Source organism: Cupressus sempervirens, chromosome 4 (genome assembly GCF_028749045.1).
Source record: "Cupressus sempervirens isolate cs-2001-9-10 chromosome 4, ASM2874904v1, whole genome shotgun sequence".
Classification (NCBI taxonomy): Eukaryota; Viridiplantae; Streptophyta; class Pinopsida; order Cupressales; family Cupressaceae; genus Cupressus; species Cupressus sempervirens.
Window position 1 is genome coordinate 246,877,739 of NC_143121.1, and position 18,192 is coordinate 246,895,930.

General features: G+C 37.4%; 1 protein-coding gene across 1 annotated transcript; it reads right to left on the reverse strand.

Annotated features, from left to right (window-relative positions):
* Positions 1–2,336: 2,336 nt before the first annotated feature.
* LOC149560930 (sugar transporter ERD6-like 4) lies at positions 2,337–17,927 on the reverse strand. The gene is made up of 18 exons (XM_089823703.1): positions 17,630–17,927; positions 7,843–7,905; positions 7,632–7,721; positions 7,453–7,512; positions 7,250–7,315; positions 7,047–7,112; positions 6,882–6,957; positions 6,693–6,757; positions 6,488–6,577; positions 6,277–6,357; positions 6,074–6,158; positions 5,822–5,868; positions 5,650–5,712; positions 5,468–5,527; positions 3,717–3,773; positions 3,516–3,575; positions 3,179–3,329; positions 2,337–2,739 (listed from the first exon to the last, which is right to left on the reverse strand). Exons 1-18 carry the CDS (start codon positions 17,843–17,845, stop codon positions 2,627–2,629), a joined length of 1,509 nt encoding a protein of 502 aa, XP_089679829.1. The 5' UTR covers positions 17,846–17,927; the 3' UTR covers positions 2,337–2,626.
* Positions 17,928–18,192: the final 265 nt, after the last annotated feature.

Sequence of the window (18,192 nt, forward strand, 5' to 3'; positions counted from 1 at the left end):
CATTTCTTTCAAGATTTAACTATGTAGTTTTTGAGTCAAACTCATTGACTCATGTTTCATGAGCAGTCATTCAAATGAATCCATCTCTCATGATTTTAAATGGAACACTTAGCACTCATTGGATCTAAGTGATGCTCCTAGAGGTGAAGCAACAAGACTTCTCAGGAGGTCACCCATCCCAATACTACTCTAGCTTGAGTGCACTTAACTACAGAGTTTCCTCCGTGGTTAAATCCACTCTGCTTGCAACCTCGTTTGTGAAACCTTCACCAAGTATTGTGCCTTATGATCCATTCATTAGGAAGTCCCTTAAGCTCATCAATTGATAAATAGGAGACATTTTTCCATAAGAAGTCAAATTATGATATTTCTATCAGGATTTAAATGTGTATCTTTTGAGTCAAACACATTGACTCATGTTTCATGAGTAGTGACTCACATGAATCCATCTCTCATGATGATAAATGGAACACTTAGTTCTCATTGGATCTAGGTGAAGCATCGAGACTTCCGAGGAGCCCACCCCATCCCAGTATTACTCTAGCATGAGCGTGCTTAACTATGAAGTTTCCTTAATGGTTAAACCCACTCTACTTGCAACCCATTTGCAAGACCTTCACCAAGTGTTGTGCCTTATGGACCATTCATTAGAAAGCCCCTTAATCTCATCAATTGATAAATAGGAGACATTTTTTCACAGCAAGTCAAAATATGATATTTCTATTAGGATTTAACTATGTAGTTTTTTAGTCAAACTCATTGACTCGTGTCTCATGAGTAGTGATTCACACGAATCCATATCTCATGATGATAAATGGAACACATAGAACTCATTAGATTTAGGTGATGCTCATAGAGGTGAGCATCAAGACTTCCTGGGAGCTCACCCATCTCAGTACTACTCTAGCTTGAGTGCACTTAACAACATATTTTCCTCCATGGTTAAACCCACTCGACTTGCAACCCTTTTTGCAAAACCTTCACCAAGTGTTGTGCCTTATGAACCATTCATTAGAAAGTCCCTTAAGCTCATCAATTGATAAGTAGGAGACATTTTTCCACAAGTCAAATTATGATATTTCTATTAGGATTTAACTATGCAGCTTTTGAGTTAAACTCATTGACTCTGATTCACACGAATCCATCTCTCATGACAATAAATGGAACACTTAGCACTCATTGGATCTAGGTGATGCTCACAGAGGTGAAGTACCAGCCCATCCAGTTACTTATTAAAATAATAATAAGTTACATATTAAAATAAAAATAATAAACAATATGTCATGTATTTCTAAGATTGAGTAATTATTTTAAAATAATAGTTATCTTGTTCAAAAACATTAATGAAAGGAGAATAGATAGCACATATTTAACTTTTGACGGTCATTTTAAAGAAAAATATATGTATACATATTTTATTACTAAATACTATAAATATGTGATTCAATAAATAAATAAATTATAACTACAATAAAATTTAGATACAATTGTTTGTTGTTATGAAATGTAAATAAAAGAGACATAAATTAGTAATATTTGTAAAAATAGAAAACTTATTGAATATATTTCTAACTCAATATTCATATTTTCTAAAATATTCTAAGGTTCATTTCTATGTTTGCTAATCTCCAACTTTTTTACTTTATATTATTAAACTTTGAAAAAGATCTATGTTTACATTATTAATGTTCATTTTAGATCTTTTAAAACTTAGATCTTTTTAAAAATCTATATAATATTTTATAGATGGAAATCAAATCTCCTATCAACTCATTGTACATTGTACAAATATTTTGTATACACCATATCTCTAGGTAGACATGGCCTCCCTGCCCTGGCATGGTGACTGGAACTGGTGTAAAATACTTGTCTTCAATAAAAATTGAAGGGTATGAGATTTCAGGGCCTTAATCCATTCTTATTCATTAGGTAAGTGTCCAAGCATTAATTTGCTGATATAAAGATTATAAATTATAAGTGGAACAATATGACCTTATGCAAGTGTCATCTTAAAGATTATTCCTTGCATGAAAACCTTGCTTATTAATTCTTCATCAATTTTGACTATTTAACATAAATGTGTTTAAATGGGGATGTGAAGTGCAGATAATTAACTGTGATCATTAATTGTATACGGAATTGACATTAATTGTAGTAGTAACATTGGTATGCAAAAATGATGATTTAAGGATGACTTGGGACTAAAAAGAAGTTGAATTCTTTCACGCCAATCAATTTTAAAAGTTCTTTGTTGTACCTCTTAATAATTTGACAAATGAAATTTTAAAAAAAATTAATCTTAAGACTGTTGGCAAGATGGCATGATACAATGAATATATAAAACTAGTCCTGCTTCCACAGAAAATGGGAAATTTCTTATATTACAACTGACTTGAGGGGGGAAATATTATCATAACTCAATATGATTGAGTAGTAGTGCATGCCAGATTTCTCTACTTCTGTAATCTACAATCTTAATTATAAAATGCATAGGGGATACTGGTGAGCAAAAATTAACTTCTAAATTAATACTTTATCTTCTACCCTCAAGAGATCTTGTCTTCATGAAGTAACTCCTGGCTTGTAAATGATCGTGAATGCAGAGGTATATAATACTATCTAGACCTTATCTGAATGAAGCTTCAATTTCCTCTAATGTTCTACCCTTGGTCTCAGGTACACGCAACACAACAAAGAGCAGTGTCAAAGCACTAATAAAAGCATACAGTAGAAATGTTCCTGCATCAATATTTTCATATACAAGTCTTAATGATTCAGGAATAAGAAAATTTAAATATTGTTTGTTATTTGTTTTGAATAGCGAGATGACATTAAAGCTATGTTCCCCCGAGTTTTCGGGACGGGGATGGCAGGGGACACCGGGACGGCATTTTTTTTTGTCAATTTTGGGGACGGCGGGGGACGGCAAATGGGGACGGCAAAAGTGACATTTTTTTTAGTTTTTTTAATTTTTTGTGTGTTAAAAAATTGGGGATGGATGCAAGTCTCCGATGAAATTTCCGGGATGGGGACGTCCCCGTCCCCGAAACGCTGGTTTTTTTGGGGGGGACGCGTCCCCAGGGAACATAGCATTAAAGTATCATACCTGGAGAGCTCCAATGATTTAGGAAGAAGAAGATTTAAACATTGTTTGTTATTAAAGATTATAGTACTATACCTGCAGGGCTCCACTCTAAAAGCATATTGATTGTCATGGTCACAATCCAAGATGATGACCAGTTTATCAAAGTTGCTACACTGCCACCGAGCCCCTTGGTTATCAAAGTTGCTACACTGCCACCGAGCCCCTTGACATTCACTGGGAGAATCTGAAATATCAAGAACCAAAAATTTTTTTTAATACATTAGTTCACTTGTGCTTAGAAGATTTTAAAGAAGATATTTGGCAAATATAATCATTGTATTGTATTTTAATGATTCTATTGATCCATTGCACAAGATTTTGCTCAAGGGTTAAATGATAATCCTTAGGACACATGCTTAAGGCACAGTACCTCAGATATAATAATCCATGGAATGGGTCCAATACCAATGGAGTATGAGACAATGTAGACCTACATTGAAACATTTTGAAATCAATCATTAAGGTGCAAATAATGCCTGAGGTGGAAACTTAAAAGCATCGAAGAAGAAAATGTGAAACAAAATTTTGATTTTCAAGATGAAATGCCTTCCAAGTTCAACTCCAAACATGCTAGTAGGCTAGTTAATGCCAAAGCACTGAAGAATGTTTGGTCTCCGGAGAATTGGCTCTGCAAATTAACGATCCAAATTAGCTTTGTAAAATTGTAAAATAAAATTATGAATTGAGTGATAATTATTGATGTATGCTGATATTTAATATCAGATAATCTAGTCCAGTGAAATTGTATTTCTATTAGGTAACCATATAAGATTGCAAGAGTACATTCCAAATGAATGACTCCAGAGCTAAAAAAAATGTACATATCTTTAAGATAGTCAAATGAAACTATATTTTTATTAATAACTAGGAGATAATTTCCACAGCAAGTCAAATTGTGATATTGCTATCAAGATTTAACTGTGTTTCATGAGTAGTGATTCAACATGAATCCATCTCTCATGAGAATAAATCGAACACTTAGCACTCATTGGATCTAGGTGATACTCACAGGGGTGAAGCATCGGGACTTCCCGAGAGGTCACCCATCCCAATACTACTCTAGCTTGAGCACGCTTAACTACAGAGTTTCCTCCATGGTTAAACCCAAAGATTGCAACCCCATTTGCAAAACCTTCACCAAGTGTTGTGCCTTATGAACCATTCACTAGAAAGCCCCTTAAGCTCATCAATTGATAAGTAGGAGATAATTTCCATAGCAAGTCAAATTGTGATATTGCTATCAGGATTTAACTATATGATTTTTGAGTCAAACTCATTGACTCCTGTTTCATGAGTAGAGATTTAACATGAATCCATCTCTCATGAGAATAAATGGAACACTTAGCACTCATTGGATCTAGGTGATGCTCACAGGGGTGAAGCACTGGGACTTCTCGGGAGGTCACCCATCCCAATACTACTCAAGCCTGAGCGTGCTTAACTACGGAGTTTCCTCCATGGTTAAACCCAAAGCTTGCAACCACATTTGCAAAACCTTCACCAAGTGTTGTGCCTTATGACCCATTCATTAGAAAGTGCCTTAAGCTCATCAATTGATAAGTAGGAGATAATTTCCACAGCAAGTCAAATTGTGATATTGTTATTAGGATTTAACTGTATAATTTTTGAGTCAAACTCATTGACTCGTGTTTTATGAGTAGTGATTCAACATGAATCCATCTCTCATGAGAATAAATGGAACACTTAGCACTCATTGGATCTAGGTGATGCTCACAGGGGTGAAGCACCGGGACTTCTCGGGAGGTCACCCATCCCAGTACTACTCCAGCCTAAGTGTGCTTAACTTCAGAGTTTCCTCCATGGTTAAACCCAACGCTTGCAACCCCATTTGCAAAACCTTCACCAAGTGTTGTGCCTTATGAACCATTCATTAGAAAGCCCCTTAAGCTCATCAATTGATAAGTAGGAAATAATTTCCATACCAAGTCAAATTGTGATATTGCTATCAGGATTTAACTATATGATTTTTTGGTCAAACTCATTGACTCGTGTTTCGTGAGTAGTGATTCAACATGAACCCATCTCTCATGAGAATAAATGGAACACTTAGCACTCATTGGATCTAGGTGATGCTCATAGGGGTGAAGCACCGGGACTTTCTGGGAGGTCACCAATCCGAATACTACTCCAGCCTGAGCATGCTTAACTATGGAGTTTTCTCCATGGTTAAACCCAAAGCTTGCAACCCCATTTGCAAAACCTCAACCATTTAGTCAAGACTCAACCATTTAGAATGACAAGAGTATATTCCAAATGAACGAATCAGAAAATCTCAAAATATAAATATAAATGAAAGATTACCTTCAAATAGAAGGCAAGACCAACAAGAAGAAGGCATATAGCCATTCCTCCAGAGGAGACCTGTCCATTTCAAAACAAATCTAGATTAATTCCTTTCGATGATTTTTTACCAGTTTTTAGTGATCACAACGCAACTTGGCCAACCTATGGTAGCGAAGTCTTATAATAGACCTCAAACTTACCATTAGAAGGATCCTTCTTCCAGCTTTGTCCAATAGCCATGCAGTAAATGCAGTCGTGATTATCTATTCAATGGTATCAGAAGATTATTTATATTAATAAAGTTTATTATCACTAAATTAACTTGGATCGAGCATGACAATTAGTTCTTTTCAGTCCGGACTAAGAAAAAACCTGAAGACACGCAAGCCCAACGGATGCAGCATTGCTCGATGAAATTCCTTCCATGATACCATAAAAATTGGAATTAGTTAACTATATTTAAAGAATTCAGCCACATAGGCTAAAATTTTCTATCTACTTTATTAGTCTCTGGCATAATGCATTAGTTAGATTAGAAGAACCATGGAAGAACCCTTAGTCTGTAAAAACTGGAACGACTGATATTTTCCTTGGAATCTCTCTCTCTATATATATAATGCTCACCAGCAGACTTGAAAATAGAGCTGCTGTAAAACATAATGCCATTGATTCCTCCCAACTGCTGCAATAAAAGCATCCCAATGCCAATCTGACAAAAGAAAAGTTAGTGTGAATTTAAGATCATAAATGCTCACCATTAAAGCAAAAATGATATAATATATATTCTTTCTGATGTCCTTTCCAGATGTGAGGACGAGAAGGCTTACAGTTAGAGGGAGTGCATATCTTCGTTTATGTAGTTCAGCCAATCTGACACTGGTTTGTTGATTGCTAGTCTCTACAACACTCTAAATCGTGAAAAAGTTTTAGGTTGATTAAAATAGTAATTCCCTTGATTGAACAAAGGCAAATTTCAGACAGCGTTATTCATTGAAACCCAGGTATACATATGCCAAAAATGAAAAAATAAATTGTCACCTTAATTTCAGCTGCTTCAGAAGATATATCAGCATCAGAGCCACGAAGGGTTTGCAATGATTCTTCATACAATGGACTTTTAATCTTTGCCTGCACAGTAACAGGCATATTTGAAATGATGAATCTTCAGCAATTGTTGTTTTATGTTACGAAATGCTGAAAATCTTTTTATTACCAGAAATGAATAAATAATGTTAAAACTCACAAGCCATCTAGGAGATTCTGGGATGAAAAAAAGCCCAAGAATCAATAGAGCACAGGGCATTATGCCTGTAGAATCCACAGATCAAAACGAGATCAAGATCTCTAACAATACATAATTTGAATTTCAAAGTGAGCACATAAATAAAGTTTAAATCCTTGAAATGCAGCTATATTACTCTTGGTCCAATACCTGCAATTGCTAAAGACCTCCAGTGAAGGAAAAGCCCAAAAAGATATGCTAGCAGTATGCCGATTGTAATAGAGAGCTATTCCACAGAAAGCCACAAAAAGGTCACTGCAGAAATTTGCAACCTCTTTTAAGGTATGAGACAGTAATCACTACTAAAACATTTACCTTTGTTACTGTGCCAAGACTTCCCCGCAAGTGTTTTGGGGCTATTTCAGCAATATATATTGGTACCTAAAAGGTCAGACGGTAGTAGCACAAAACACCAAGGCTTAATTACGAGATCAGTTTTTAACATTGATAACATACCAAGAAAGCACGCTATAGGGGTTTCCCTCTTGACAAGCTTGACTGAAAATAGTCTGTCTTACTGTGAATGAGATAACTCCCACTCCAAACCCTGTCAACAATCTTCCCAAATAGAGTAATAAAGCATTCTGCAACCAAAAACAGATGTGTCAAAGATGAGTGAATTGCTTATTTAAAAATCAGCACCAAAGGATAGCAATTACTTCTGAGAATCCTTAGTTTATTCACAGAACTTCTGATAATCTTTGATGGGCAAAGAAATTGCCTGTGCCAAAGTGATAGCAACCCATCCAATAATATTGGGTAGTGCAGCCACCATTAATGCCTGTTTTCAAAATTTTGAAGAAATGATCAGAATTTGTGGGGAGAGAGAGAAATTTGGAAGCGGAGGGATGCCCTTGAGTATAGAAGAACGCATCTAGTCTAGTGGCATTCCAAGCTTACCCCTTTCCGTCCAATGGTATCAGCTATTTTTCCACTGACTGTTGCTCCTACCATTGCACCAACATTTGAAAGCGATCCAAATATCGAAAACTGTAAAAAAGAAATCACCTTTTGCATATATCTGTTCATCCTGATTGCGATGTTGTTTTGCATGTAAAACTAAGATCAGAAATCGAACTGATACTTCTTCCATAGGCCCTGAAGAACTTACATCAGAAAGACTTAGGCCAAGACTGCTCATAATCTCACTTTGTGTTGGTGACGAATAGCCAAGCTACAATAACACCAACATCTTGATGAGGTAACAAGTAAAAATCCGCTATTAAACTCTTCTCTGATTTCAAATGAAGCTCTACATGCATCATCTAAACTTTTTCCAGTACGAAGAAATTGTAGAGATTAAAATTCAAGCAATAAGTTAACTATCACCAAATCCAACTAGCAGGTAATACTGAGATTGAGTAGATTGGAAAAAATGTCAAGACTGGTTGTAAGATGATTTAAAACTGCGTGTAATTCTGATAAATTCCGCATCTCATACTATTTAGTAATTTACTCAGCAGATTATTTGTAAAAGAAAACATTTGTGAGTTGCTGTTTTTCAAGCTCTAACTCATCCAACAATCTGAATTTTCCCCTATTGTGGATTCATGAAGTAATCCATATTAAGGGTTTCCTGTCCATGGAGAAACACAAATAACAACATGATGGGAAAGTGAGATCCATAATTTGATAGTCAAACTCCACAAAATTTCTGTCATTCCAAAATGTTACAAGGAAAGGTCTGAGAGAGTGGATTCTACACAATATCCAGAAGAAGAAGAGTTCACAAGCTCTCAAATAATGGATTCTCCAAACCAAACAAAGACAGTTCTACAACCAATAACTTCATTTCATAGAACTCAGTCACCCCTTCAGAAATAAAAGAAACAGAGGACATATTGACTGTTGGCAAAGCAGTGTCAAGCGCACATATATAGTGAGAGAGGAGAATGGGGAGGGGGTCAATCAGTACATGCTAAATTCAATCTCAATATTTAAAGTAATATCAAAACCATTACCACATCTTCCACCTCTCAATATCTATATTTCTTTTTATTGAATACAAACCGGCAAGTTGGCCAAGGATAAAATTCTTAATTCAAATGTGTAATAGTCATCTCACCCTAACACCAAATCATTACATAGAGAGTAAGAAAACACTTTATATCTTCTATATTGAACTCAACTGGTCCCAAACTACCCTCAAATGCTTCTTCCAGCTGGCACATGTTACCTCATTAGGCGGATCCAACAAAACCTTCTGCACAGTGAGTGAACTAGCAATGTGAACACTATGTCATCTCTAACTTTCTGAATGCTAGAGCATTTTCTCTGAAACTATGGAATACTTTTATTCGTGTATAGCCTTACTTACCTTCCAAACGAATGCCAAAATACTTTATTGCAGTAGAATGTTGTATCACAATCATCAACAGTACAATTGGATGCATATATATTATATAGTCTCAGATCAACAAACCTTAGAAACTCCACACAAACACTTTCAGGCCACAATAAATGCATTAGACATGTAGGAACCACTAATACCAGTACATAATGATAACCTTAAATACTCTGACATGAATCAAATCCCCTTGACATCAACAATCTTCTTAACATCAATGAAAATACTATATTCAACAAGAAGAACTCATTGTATGCCAAATTTTACAATGAAACAGTGGTTGACAAGAATTTGTCCACATGTCGTGGTGATTGTGAGGGGGGTTATGGATAGATCTGAGAGAGCAAGGATGTTCGGTTAAATAACAATATTTGTTTGTAGAAACTCCACATTAGCTGCTGGATAAAGTAAGTAAGTAAGTAAGTAAGTGGGTTTTATAGTCCACGACATTGTGCCATAGTTTTTGGGTTTACATATGGTGACAGTGATATGGGACTACCTCGTACTCTTTTTCGAGAGGCGCTTGGTGCTACAAACGAGGCGTACATACCCTACCCCCCAGTGGGATTTGAACTTGTGACCTCTCTTTCAAGAGTACAAGTTCTCCACCACTAGGCCAACTAGGGGCGTACCAAAATGTTTGGACTAAAAATTGTCTTCTACCAAAATGTCAGTTCACTTTTTCAGGAAGCAGGCTGTAGTCCCACAAAGAGGGCCTCCTAAAAAAAGCTAGGCAGTTGGTCTTATGAATTTGTTAGTGCAGTTGAGTTTAGAAGTTTAGATTTCAAAATTTACGGTCCTGATGGTATCACGAATTTTATAAAAAATTTACATAACTGACAAGTGACAAAAAAACTTTCCTAACTAGTGGGAAATTTTTAGCCCTATCCCAAATGCATATGCTTAAAATTATGAGCTAGAAAGTAGAGATTTTCATATACCAATCAAAATTCTAATTAATCTGGTAGCATTTTTTCCTCCCTAAAACTCCTCCATAGGACCACAGCTTTAGACCCACTTTAGTATTCCTTCATTGAAGCCATCATGATCGCTTGTCCAACCTTTTATTGCTCCTACACACAAGCCTCTAGAAACAAAAATCAAGTTAAGGGAACTCAAAGTTCTCATAGATGCTTCCTACTTTATATGTCGAATGTTTATGCCATGGATTCTTCTTTAAATCATTCTCTTTTTCCTCAAACAAAGAGTTGGTATTCTTCTCTCTTTTCATCAATTATAGGATTTTCAAGGCATATCTCTAGCTGCTTCTTGTTGGTTGTATTCTCTAAAACCAATAAAACTTCATCAGATATGGCTCATCTCTATTGGATATTGTTTCCATCGAAAGATCATCTTGGACCTCCTCTTGTGGTAGGCTGTGTTTCTTTTCACTATAATCTTCAAACTCTCGCATTGTAATCTTCAATGTTTTCATCTTCATCAACATAGCATGACTCAACATCTTCATCCCACTTATAATTTAATCCTCTGACAAAATCTTCACAAATCACTTTTTATGATCTTCCATTCACTGATAATCTTGTTAATTCATTAAGTGATTTTTTGACAATTTTATTCATTGGTAAATCCTAGGGTCTTTGGCTTCTCTTTTTGATAAAGCTCTTGCTCACAAGGCTAGTATTTATTTGTGATGTCCCTCATATTATTAAATAATAATTTTTGTTATGTGGCCGACAATCAATGTATTTATCTCTGAGGCCCACTCTTTATTTTATTTTGTATAGCCTATTGGCCTATTGATAGTTTGTAATGCTTCAGCAAGCTTCCTCGAAACCCTTTATAAGGCCAGTATGTAAGTGGTTGTACGAATGGGACTTGAATTAGTTTTCTTTGTATTGCAAATTCTATTGGAGTTATGTCTGTCTTGCCATTTTGGAAGTGTAAGATCTTCCCTACTTGGCTCTCGCGGTTTTGGTGGGATTCAACCCTCACCCTATTCCATTCTTTGTACTACTTTGCTTGGATCTGGCAAATCTAGCAGCCATCTTTGTTTGCAAATATAGTGTTTTGGCAATAAATTGTTACTTCTCTATTCTAACATACATTTCTGAGTTCTATAAATATTCTATGCATATCTAGGTGACTCATATCCATTTCAATATTTATAATCTCAAGTATTTCCGTCATTGACAATTCCATCCTCTTAGCCCATACAACCTGCCAACTAAACGACCACAAGCTTCACTATACATCACTTGTTTCCTTATCTCCATATAGAACTTTAGTCTCCCTCCATCATGCCCATTTACAACTTGTTGTACACTGTACACTTCTCCCATACCCTTAATACTCCATTGGCACATATCCACTTACACCATACAACTTACCCTAAAAAATCCTCCCCACTCTACTGTACAACTCAACTCTCCCTCCACCTTCACTCACACCTCTCTCTCTCCTCCATATGCCTCCCTATCCTAGCAACAAATTGTATGGCCTTTCTCCACACCGTATGCCTAAAATCAAGTACAATAATTTTCCACTGTACGCCAAGCGGAAACCATGGTACATTACAATGGTATAAGAGTTAGTGATGTTGCCAACCTGTTAGTAACACTGGATGTTGCCAAGATCTTGATTAGTAGGAAGGAGGGGTGAATCAAGCACTGAGATGATGCAACTTCTAAGGGAGCTAACAAGAGGAAACAATTGAGGGAAACTTTGTTGAATGGACAAAAACTCCTCAAGGAGAAGTTGGTGAAGGGGAAAAATTGAATTGGTGAGACCCTTCAACTTTAGGTAGAAGGAAGGACAAATGGAGGACACAAAGAGCCCTCCCACGCTTGACTACTAACGCCAACATTTCCTCAATGGTTAGAAAAAAATGAGTAACGAGAACCTACCTTCCTTGATGCAAGATTAGTTCTAACAAGATTTGATGCTAGATTTGGAGTAGAATTATCCTTCAAGGATTATGTGAATTTGTGGATGAGATATTCGAGGAGACTGGGCAATTACAATGACGACATTAGACAAAAGATTGGCAAGATAAACTTATCATGCTTTGATGGATCTGGGCATACATCAACACGAGCATGGATTCAGAATGTTGATACATACATCCATCTCAACCCCATGCCTCAAGAAGAGGCAATCAAGTTTGCAATGCTTCACCTAGAAGGAATTTCTCATGAATTGTGGCACCATGGGATGGTCACCATCAATTGTGATCAAGTCACTTCATATGCCGACTTCACAGAGAGACTGACTTCTTTGATGGAAAGGATCTGAAGCACAACTAAAGAAATTTGGATCAGTGGAGAGCTACATTACAAAATTTCAAAGGTTATCAATACTAGTGACAAACATTTCAAAGAGAAGACTTGTTGTCTTATTCATGGATAGATTAATCAAGCCCTTGAAGAGTTGGGTGAAAGGTTTTAACCCCAACACACTTGTGACAACAATCAAGAAGGCATGGAACATGGCAACATCCACTTCTTCCAAAAGTTATTCACACACCAAGCTGCCCCTTGCTCTGAAAGAAAAAGACAACAAGCCCCCTCCATAGAAGCAGTCAATGGATGAAGCTTCGAGACAAGATTTGAGGAAGCTCAGTTTTAATTGTAAGGAGTCGTGAAAACTAGGGCACCAATTCTTAGGAAAGGGGAAGGTCCACTAAATTGAAGTGGTCTCTAACAACAAAGAGGATGAGGAACCAAAAATCAAAGGAGATGGTCAACAAGTTCCCAAGGAGGTTAACACAAACCATGTAGAGAGGATTGTTGCACTGGTATGTCACAGAGGCACCATTGCTCTTGTTGACACTTGTAGATGTACTATTTTTCAGGTACAAGGCACTCTCCATGGACAATAGGTCATAGTCATGCTTGAAAATGGAGCTACACTTAATTTCATTAATTCATCACTCATGAAACGAAGAGGTCTGGCTATGGAGGCGCATGCAGGATTCCAAATCAAGGTAGCAGGAGGAAACCTCCTATCATGTACCCATCTAGTCCCACAACTTAGCATTACCATGGTAAACCATACGATGACAAATGACTTCTTTGAAGTAGATTTGGATGACATGGAAGTCATACTGGGCATCCAATGGATGGAAACTCTTGATGAGTATACAAAGTTTCAAACACATGGAGTTTTCATTTGAAGTGGATGGAAAGAAGGTGGTCCTTAGGGGAATGTCAAATAGAGGGCCGAAGGAAATCTCAACACAATTGATGGAAATCATTTTTCAACATGATGACATTGTCTAGGAAACACATTGTTTGATCTCAACAGAATCAATGAAGGGCCAATAGACTGACTAAAAGGATGATGAGCTATGTTAGATAAGCACAATATAGTCTTCACTAACATCCTTCCTGACATATCTCCACATAGGGATTTTGAGCACACCATTGAGTTGGGAGGAAGGAGCCAAACTCATCATCACTACACCCTACTGCCATCCTAGGCGTAACGATGAGATAGAAAAGACGATCCAAGAAATCTTAGAGAAAGTATGAATTAGTCCTAGTTCCAACCCCTCTGCATCGTCAGTAGTATTAGTTAAGAAGGATGGAACCCTTCGAATATACATGGACTAGCGTGCATTGAACAAGAAAACAATAAAAAACAAGAACCCCATTTCTAGGATTGACAAATTGTTGGATGAGTTACATATTGCAGTCTACTTTTCTAAAATAGATCTTCATTCCGGTTACCATCAAATTCACATGAGGGAGAATGATGTGGAGAAGACAGCCTTCTGTTGTCACTACAGTCATTATGAGTTCTTGGTCATGCCATTTGGTTTGACTAATGCTCCAACCACTTTTTAGTCATACGTGAACCACATCTCCAACAAACAACTATGAAAGTTCCTACTAGTGTTTTTTGATGACATACTTATTTAGAGTAAGACATGGGACGAACATTTGAGGTATTTAGATGAAGTGCTCGAGATCATGGAGTCACAATCACTATTAGCTAATAGATCCAAATGTGAATCCGAAATGATAGAGATATTGTATGTAAGGCACATCATTAGTGATCGAGGGGTTCGATTACACCAGAAAAAGATTCAAGCCATCTTGGATTGGCCGCCACCCAAGACTCTTTCCAATTTGCATGGATTCCTTGTATTGTGTAGTTATTATAGAAGGTTAATCAAGGGGTTCTCTCAACTTTGTTCACTGCTAACAAACCTAACAAAAAAAGGATCTTTCTATTGGGATGAGAAAGCGTAACATATCTTTGACAAGTTAAAGGAAGTCATGAGTTCATGTTTGGTGTTGGCACTAACTGATTTCAATTAATCCTTCATCTTGGAATGTAATGCATCAAGAGAAGGCATCGAGGTAGTGTTGATGTAGGATCGTCACCTCGTTGCATTTGAGAGTTGGAAGCTATTAGGAGCAAAGTGACTATACTTCATCTATGGATGCTCGCCATCATGCACACACTTAAAAAGTTTCAACAGTATCTTGCTGGAGCAAAATTTGTCATGCAAACAAATCACAAAAGCTTGAGATGTTTCTTGGAGTAGAGAGATTTGAATGAACTACAACAAAAGTGGGTGAGCAAAATCTAAGCATTTGACTTTGGCATTGTGTATGTGAAGGGAAAAAATAATGTAGTGGTTGATGCTCTATCAAGAAGGCCTATTGTATGTTCTTTGTCCGAGATTTCAACAGATTGGAAGGAACACCTATTGGCTTAATACTCCAAGAACACATTTTGATGGTCAAGTGCAAGATGATAGGTATAAGGTGGCAGACATCATCATCTACTACAATGGTACTATCTATTTGGTTCCCAAGTCCACAATGAAGGAGAGAATTTTGAAGGAGATGCATGACTCACCTTTGGCCGGACACCCAGAATACCTAAAGACCTACAGGAAGATCCAAACGCTTTGCATGGAAGGGCCTCAAGAATGATATCTTGCAGTATGTACAGGAATGTTCTACCTGCCAACAAAACAAATCCAAGCACACTTTACTAGCAAGGATTCTTCAACAGCTATCAATCCATGAACAGAAGTGAGAAAGTATCTCGATGGATTTCATCACTGGGCTACACAAAGTGCAAGGCAAGGATTGCATTTTTGTCATGGTTGATTGTTTTTATGCCCATTTCTTTGCCATCTCCATTGAATACTAGGCATCTCAATTTGTAGAGTTATTTTTTCGTGAGGTTTTCCCCTTATATGGTCTCCCGGGGAATATAGTGACAAAGATAGCCATTTTCTTGGTACTTTTTGGATGGAGTTATTTAGGTTGGTAGGGACAGAGTTGTCACAAAGTACGAGCTACCATCCACAGTTAGATGGATAGACGGATATTGTGAACAAATAGTTGGAGGGATATTTAAGGAATTATGTTTCAGCTCAGTAGAAGGCATGTGTTTGTTGGTTACATTTGGGTGAGCATTGTTACAATACTACCTATCAAATGTCGATAGGCATGGCACCCTTCAAAGAATTGCATGGTTATGAACCTTCATCATTCATGGATTTGGCATTGGGCAACAACCATGCATCGATGGCTAAAGATTGGCTCCAACAGAGTTTAGATATCATGACATCTCTCGACAAAAATTTACAAAGGGCTCAAGACCAATAGAAGATGTATGTTGACCGACACTGGGTAGAGAGAAGTTTTGAGGCTGGTGATTTGGTATACCTTCGACTTCAACCATATAGACAATACTACTTGATGTCATCTGGTAAGGAGGAGTTATAATCATGCTTCTGCGGACTATACAGAGTGGTTCGAAGGGTAGGAGAAGTAGCCTACAAATTGAAGCTTCCAGAAGGGAGTTGAATCCATAATGTTTTTGATGTGTCATCTCTGAAGAAGGCAACTAGACAATGTGTCATAGTGTTGAAGGAATTGTCGCCCATTGATGAAGAGGGGAAATTGATTTTAGAGCTAGCTGAGATTATAGAGGTTTGAGAAAAGAGGCTCAGGTTTCGCACCATTAAGGAGTTTTTGGTACAATGGAAGGATCTTCTGGTTGAGGACCCCACTTGGGAAGGCGAGCAAATTCTAGAGCATCCAAGTCTACAATTGCTTAAGGGCGAGCAATTTTTGGGCCAAGAGAGCTGTGACGTCCCCAATATTATCAAATAATCATTTTTGTTATGTGGCCGACAATCAATGTATTTATCTCTCTGGCCCACTCTTTATTTTGTTTTGTATAGCTTGTCGGTACTTTTGTAAACCTTCGGGAAGCTTCCTCGAAGACCTTTATAAGGCCAGTTTGTAGGTTGTTCTAGGCATGCAATTCCAATTAGTTTTCTTTGTATCATGAATTCCATTGGAGCCCCACCTGTCTCGCCATTTTAGAAGTGTAGATCTTCCCTACTTGGCTCTCATGGTTTCGGTGGTATTCAACTCTCACCCTATTTCATCCTTTGTACTACTTTGCTTGGATCTGGCAAATTTGGACGCCATCTTTGTTCGCGAATATAATGTTATGGCAATAAATTGTTACTTCTCTATTTTGACATGCATTTCTGAGTTTTGCGAATATTCTGTGCATATGTGGATGATTCATATACATTTCAATGTTTACAATTCCAAGCATTTTTGTCATCGACAATTCCACCCTCTCAGCCCATACGGCCTACCAACAGAACGACCACAAGCTTCACCGTACATCACTCTTTACCTTATCTCTGTATGGAACTTTGGTCCCTCTCCATCTCCTCCCTCGCATGTTGCACACCCCTCCCATAACCTCTGCACTCCATCGGGACATCTTCCGTTACACCGTATGACTTACCCTAATAGATCGTCCCCCTCCACCGTATAGCTCAACTCTCCCTCCACCTTTGCTCACATCTCTCTCCTCCATATGCCTCCCTCTCCCAACAACAGGCCGTACGACCTTTCTCTACACCGTATGCCTAAAATCAAGTACGGCTATTTTCCACCTACGCCAAGCGGAAACCACAGTACATTACATTATTCTTCTCACCATTGTTCTTTGCTTGCTCATAAACCTTCAAGGCCTAAGCCACAACATTTTTTTTTGCCTTTCCTATTACTGCATCCAGCATAACTCCTCCAACTCAAAAACTCTATTTTCTGCAGCTCCTTTTGCTGGTCGTTTGTTTGCTCTGGCCTCTACCATTCTTGTGGCTTCAATTTACAGTGTAGAAATTTTAAGACAGCTTATCATCTATTTTAAGAAAAGAACGTAAGGCACAGAAATGAAACAAATTTATTAGCTTTTCTCAGCATCATTCTTTGATAGAATCAAATACCAAGCACTAAATATGACCTACAATCGTTAGTACAGTGAAATTTTAGTTGCGTGGGCAAAAACAACAGAAATCTAGCTTCATATAACAATAGTAACATTCAATCCCGCCTAACAGTTTGACAGTGACTCTCCATATTCTTGATTTTAACAGTTCCCTTGCTTTAGAAAGAAAAACGGTTACTAATATAAACAAAGATGACAAATCGTACAGCTTAGCCAGTAAAATTCATGGACATGGTTAAAGGACATATTATTGTCTTTTGGGTATTTACTAGGATAAAGAATGCGGAGGCAAATGGCGGGAAAAACTTACACAGAACCCAAACTGGATAGACCCCAATGCCACAATTGCAGTGCAGAAAATAGCAAATGCAGCACTGCCCTGGATATCAGAGATCTTCTTACGATCTTTACAACTCTTATAATTGCTGTTCCGTTTTTCATGATTCAACAAGGGTTGCTTAACGTCTCCATGACGAAGTTCATCTCCGCCCTTTTCCAAGTCGATTTCGTATCCCATCTCTGACATAATCTACTACACCAGATGCTTTCATATACAAAATTCAACAAAACCCCAACTCAGTCCTATTGTCACTACTTGATTCTCAAACCCAAGCTTTCTCCTCAGCTTGAATAACCCGAGGATTCCAGGTACTGTAACAGACTGATGCCCACACGAGCAATCAAAGAATTGAAGCGCTCACAGGGAAGATATAATTGTAACAATGGCGGTGCTCAGGTATTATATAAACGTGCACAAAATGTATCACATCATTGACGTTAACAGTTTTCAACCATTCTCCGTGATAAAGAATCTTTTGACAAGTATCTGTCCCTTTCTTCAAGAGGACTACGGTCTGATGCAACGAAATGGAA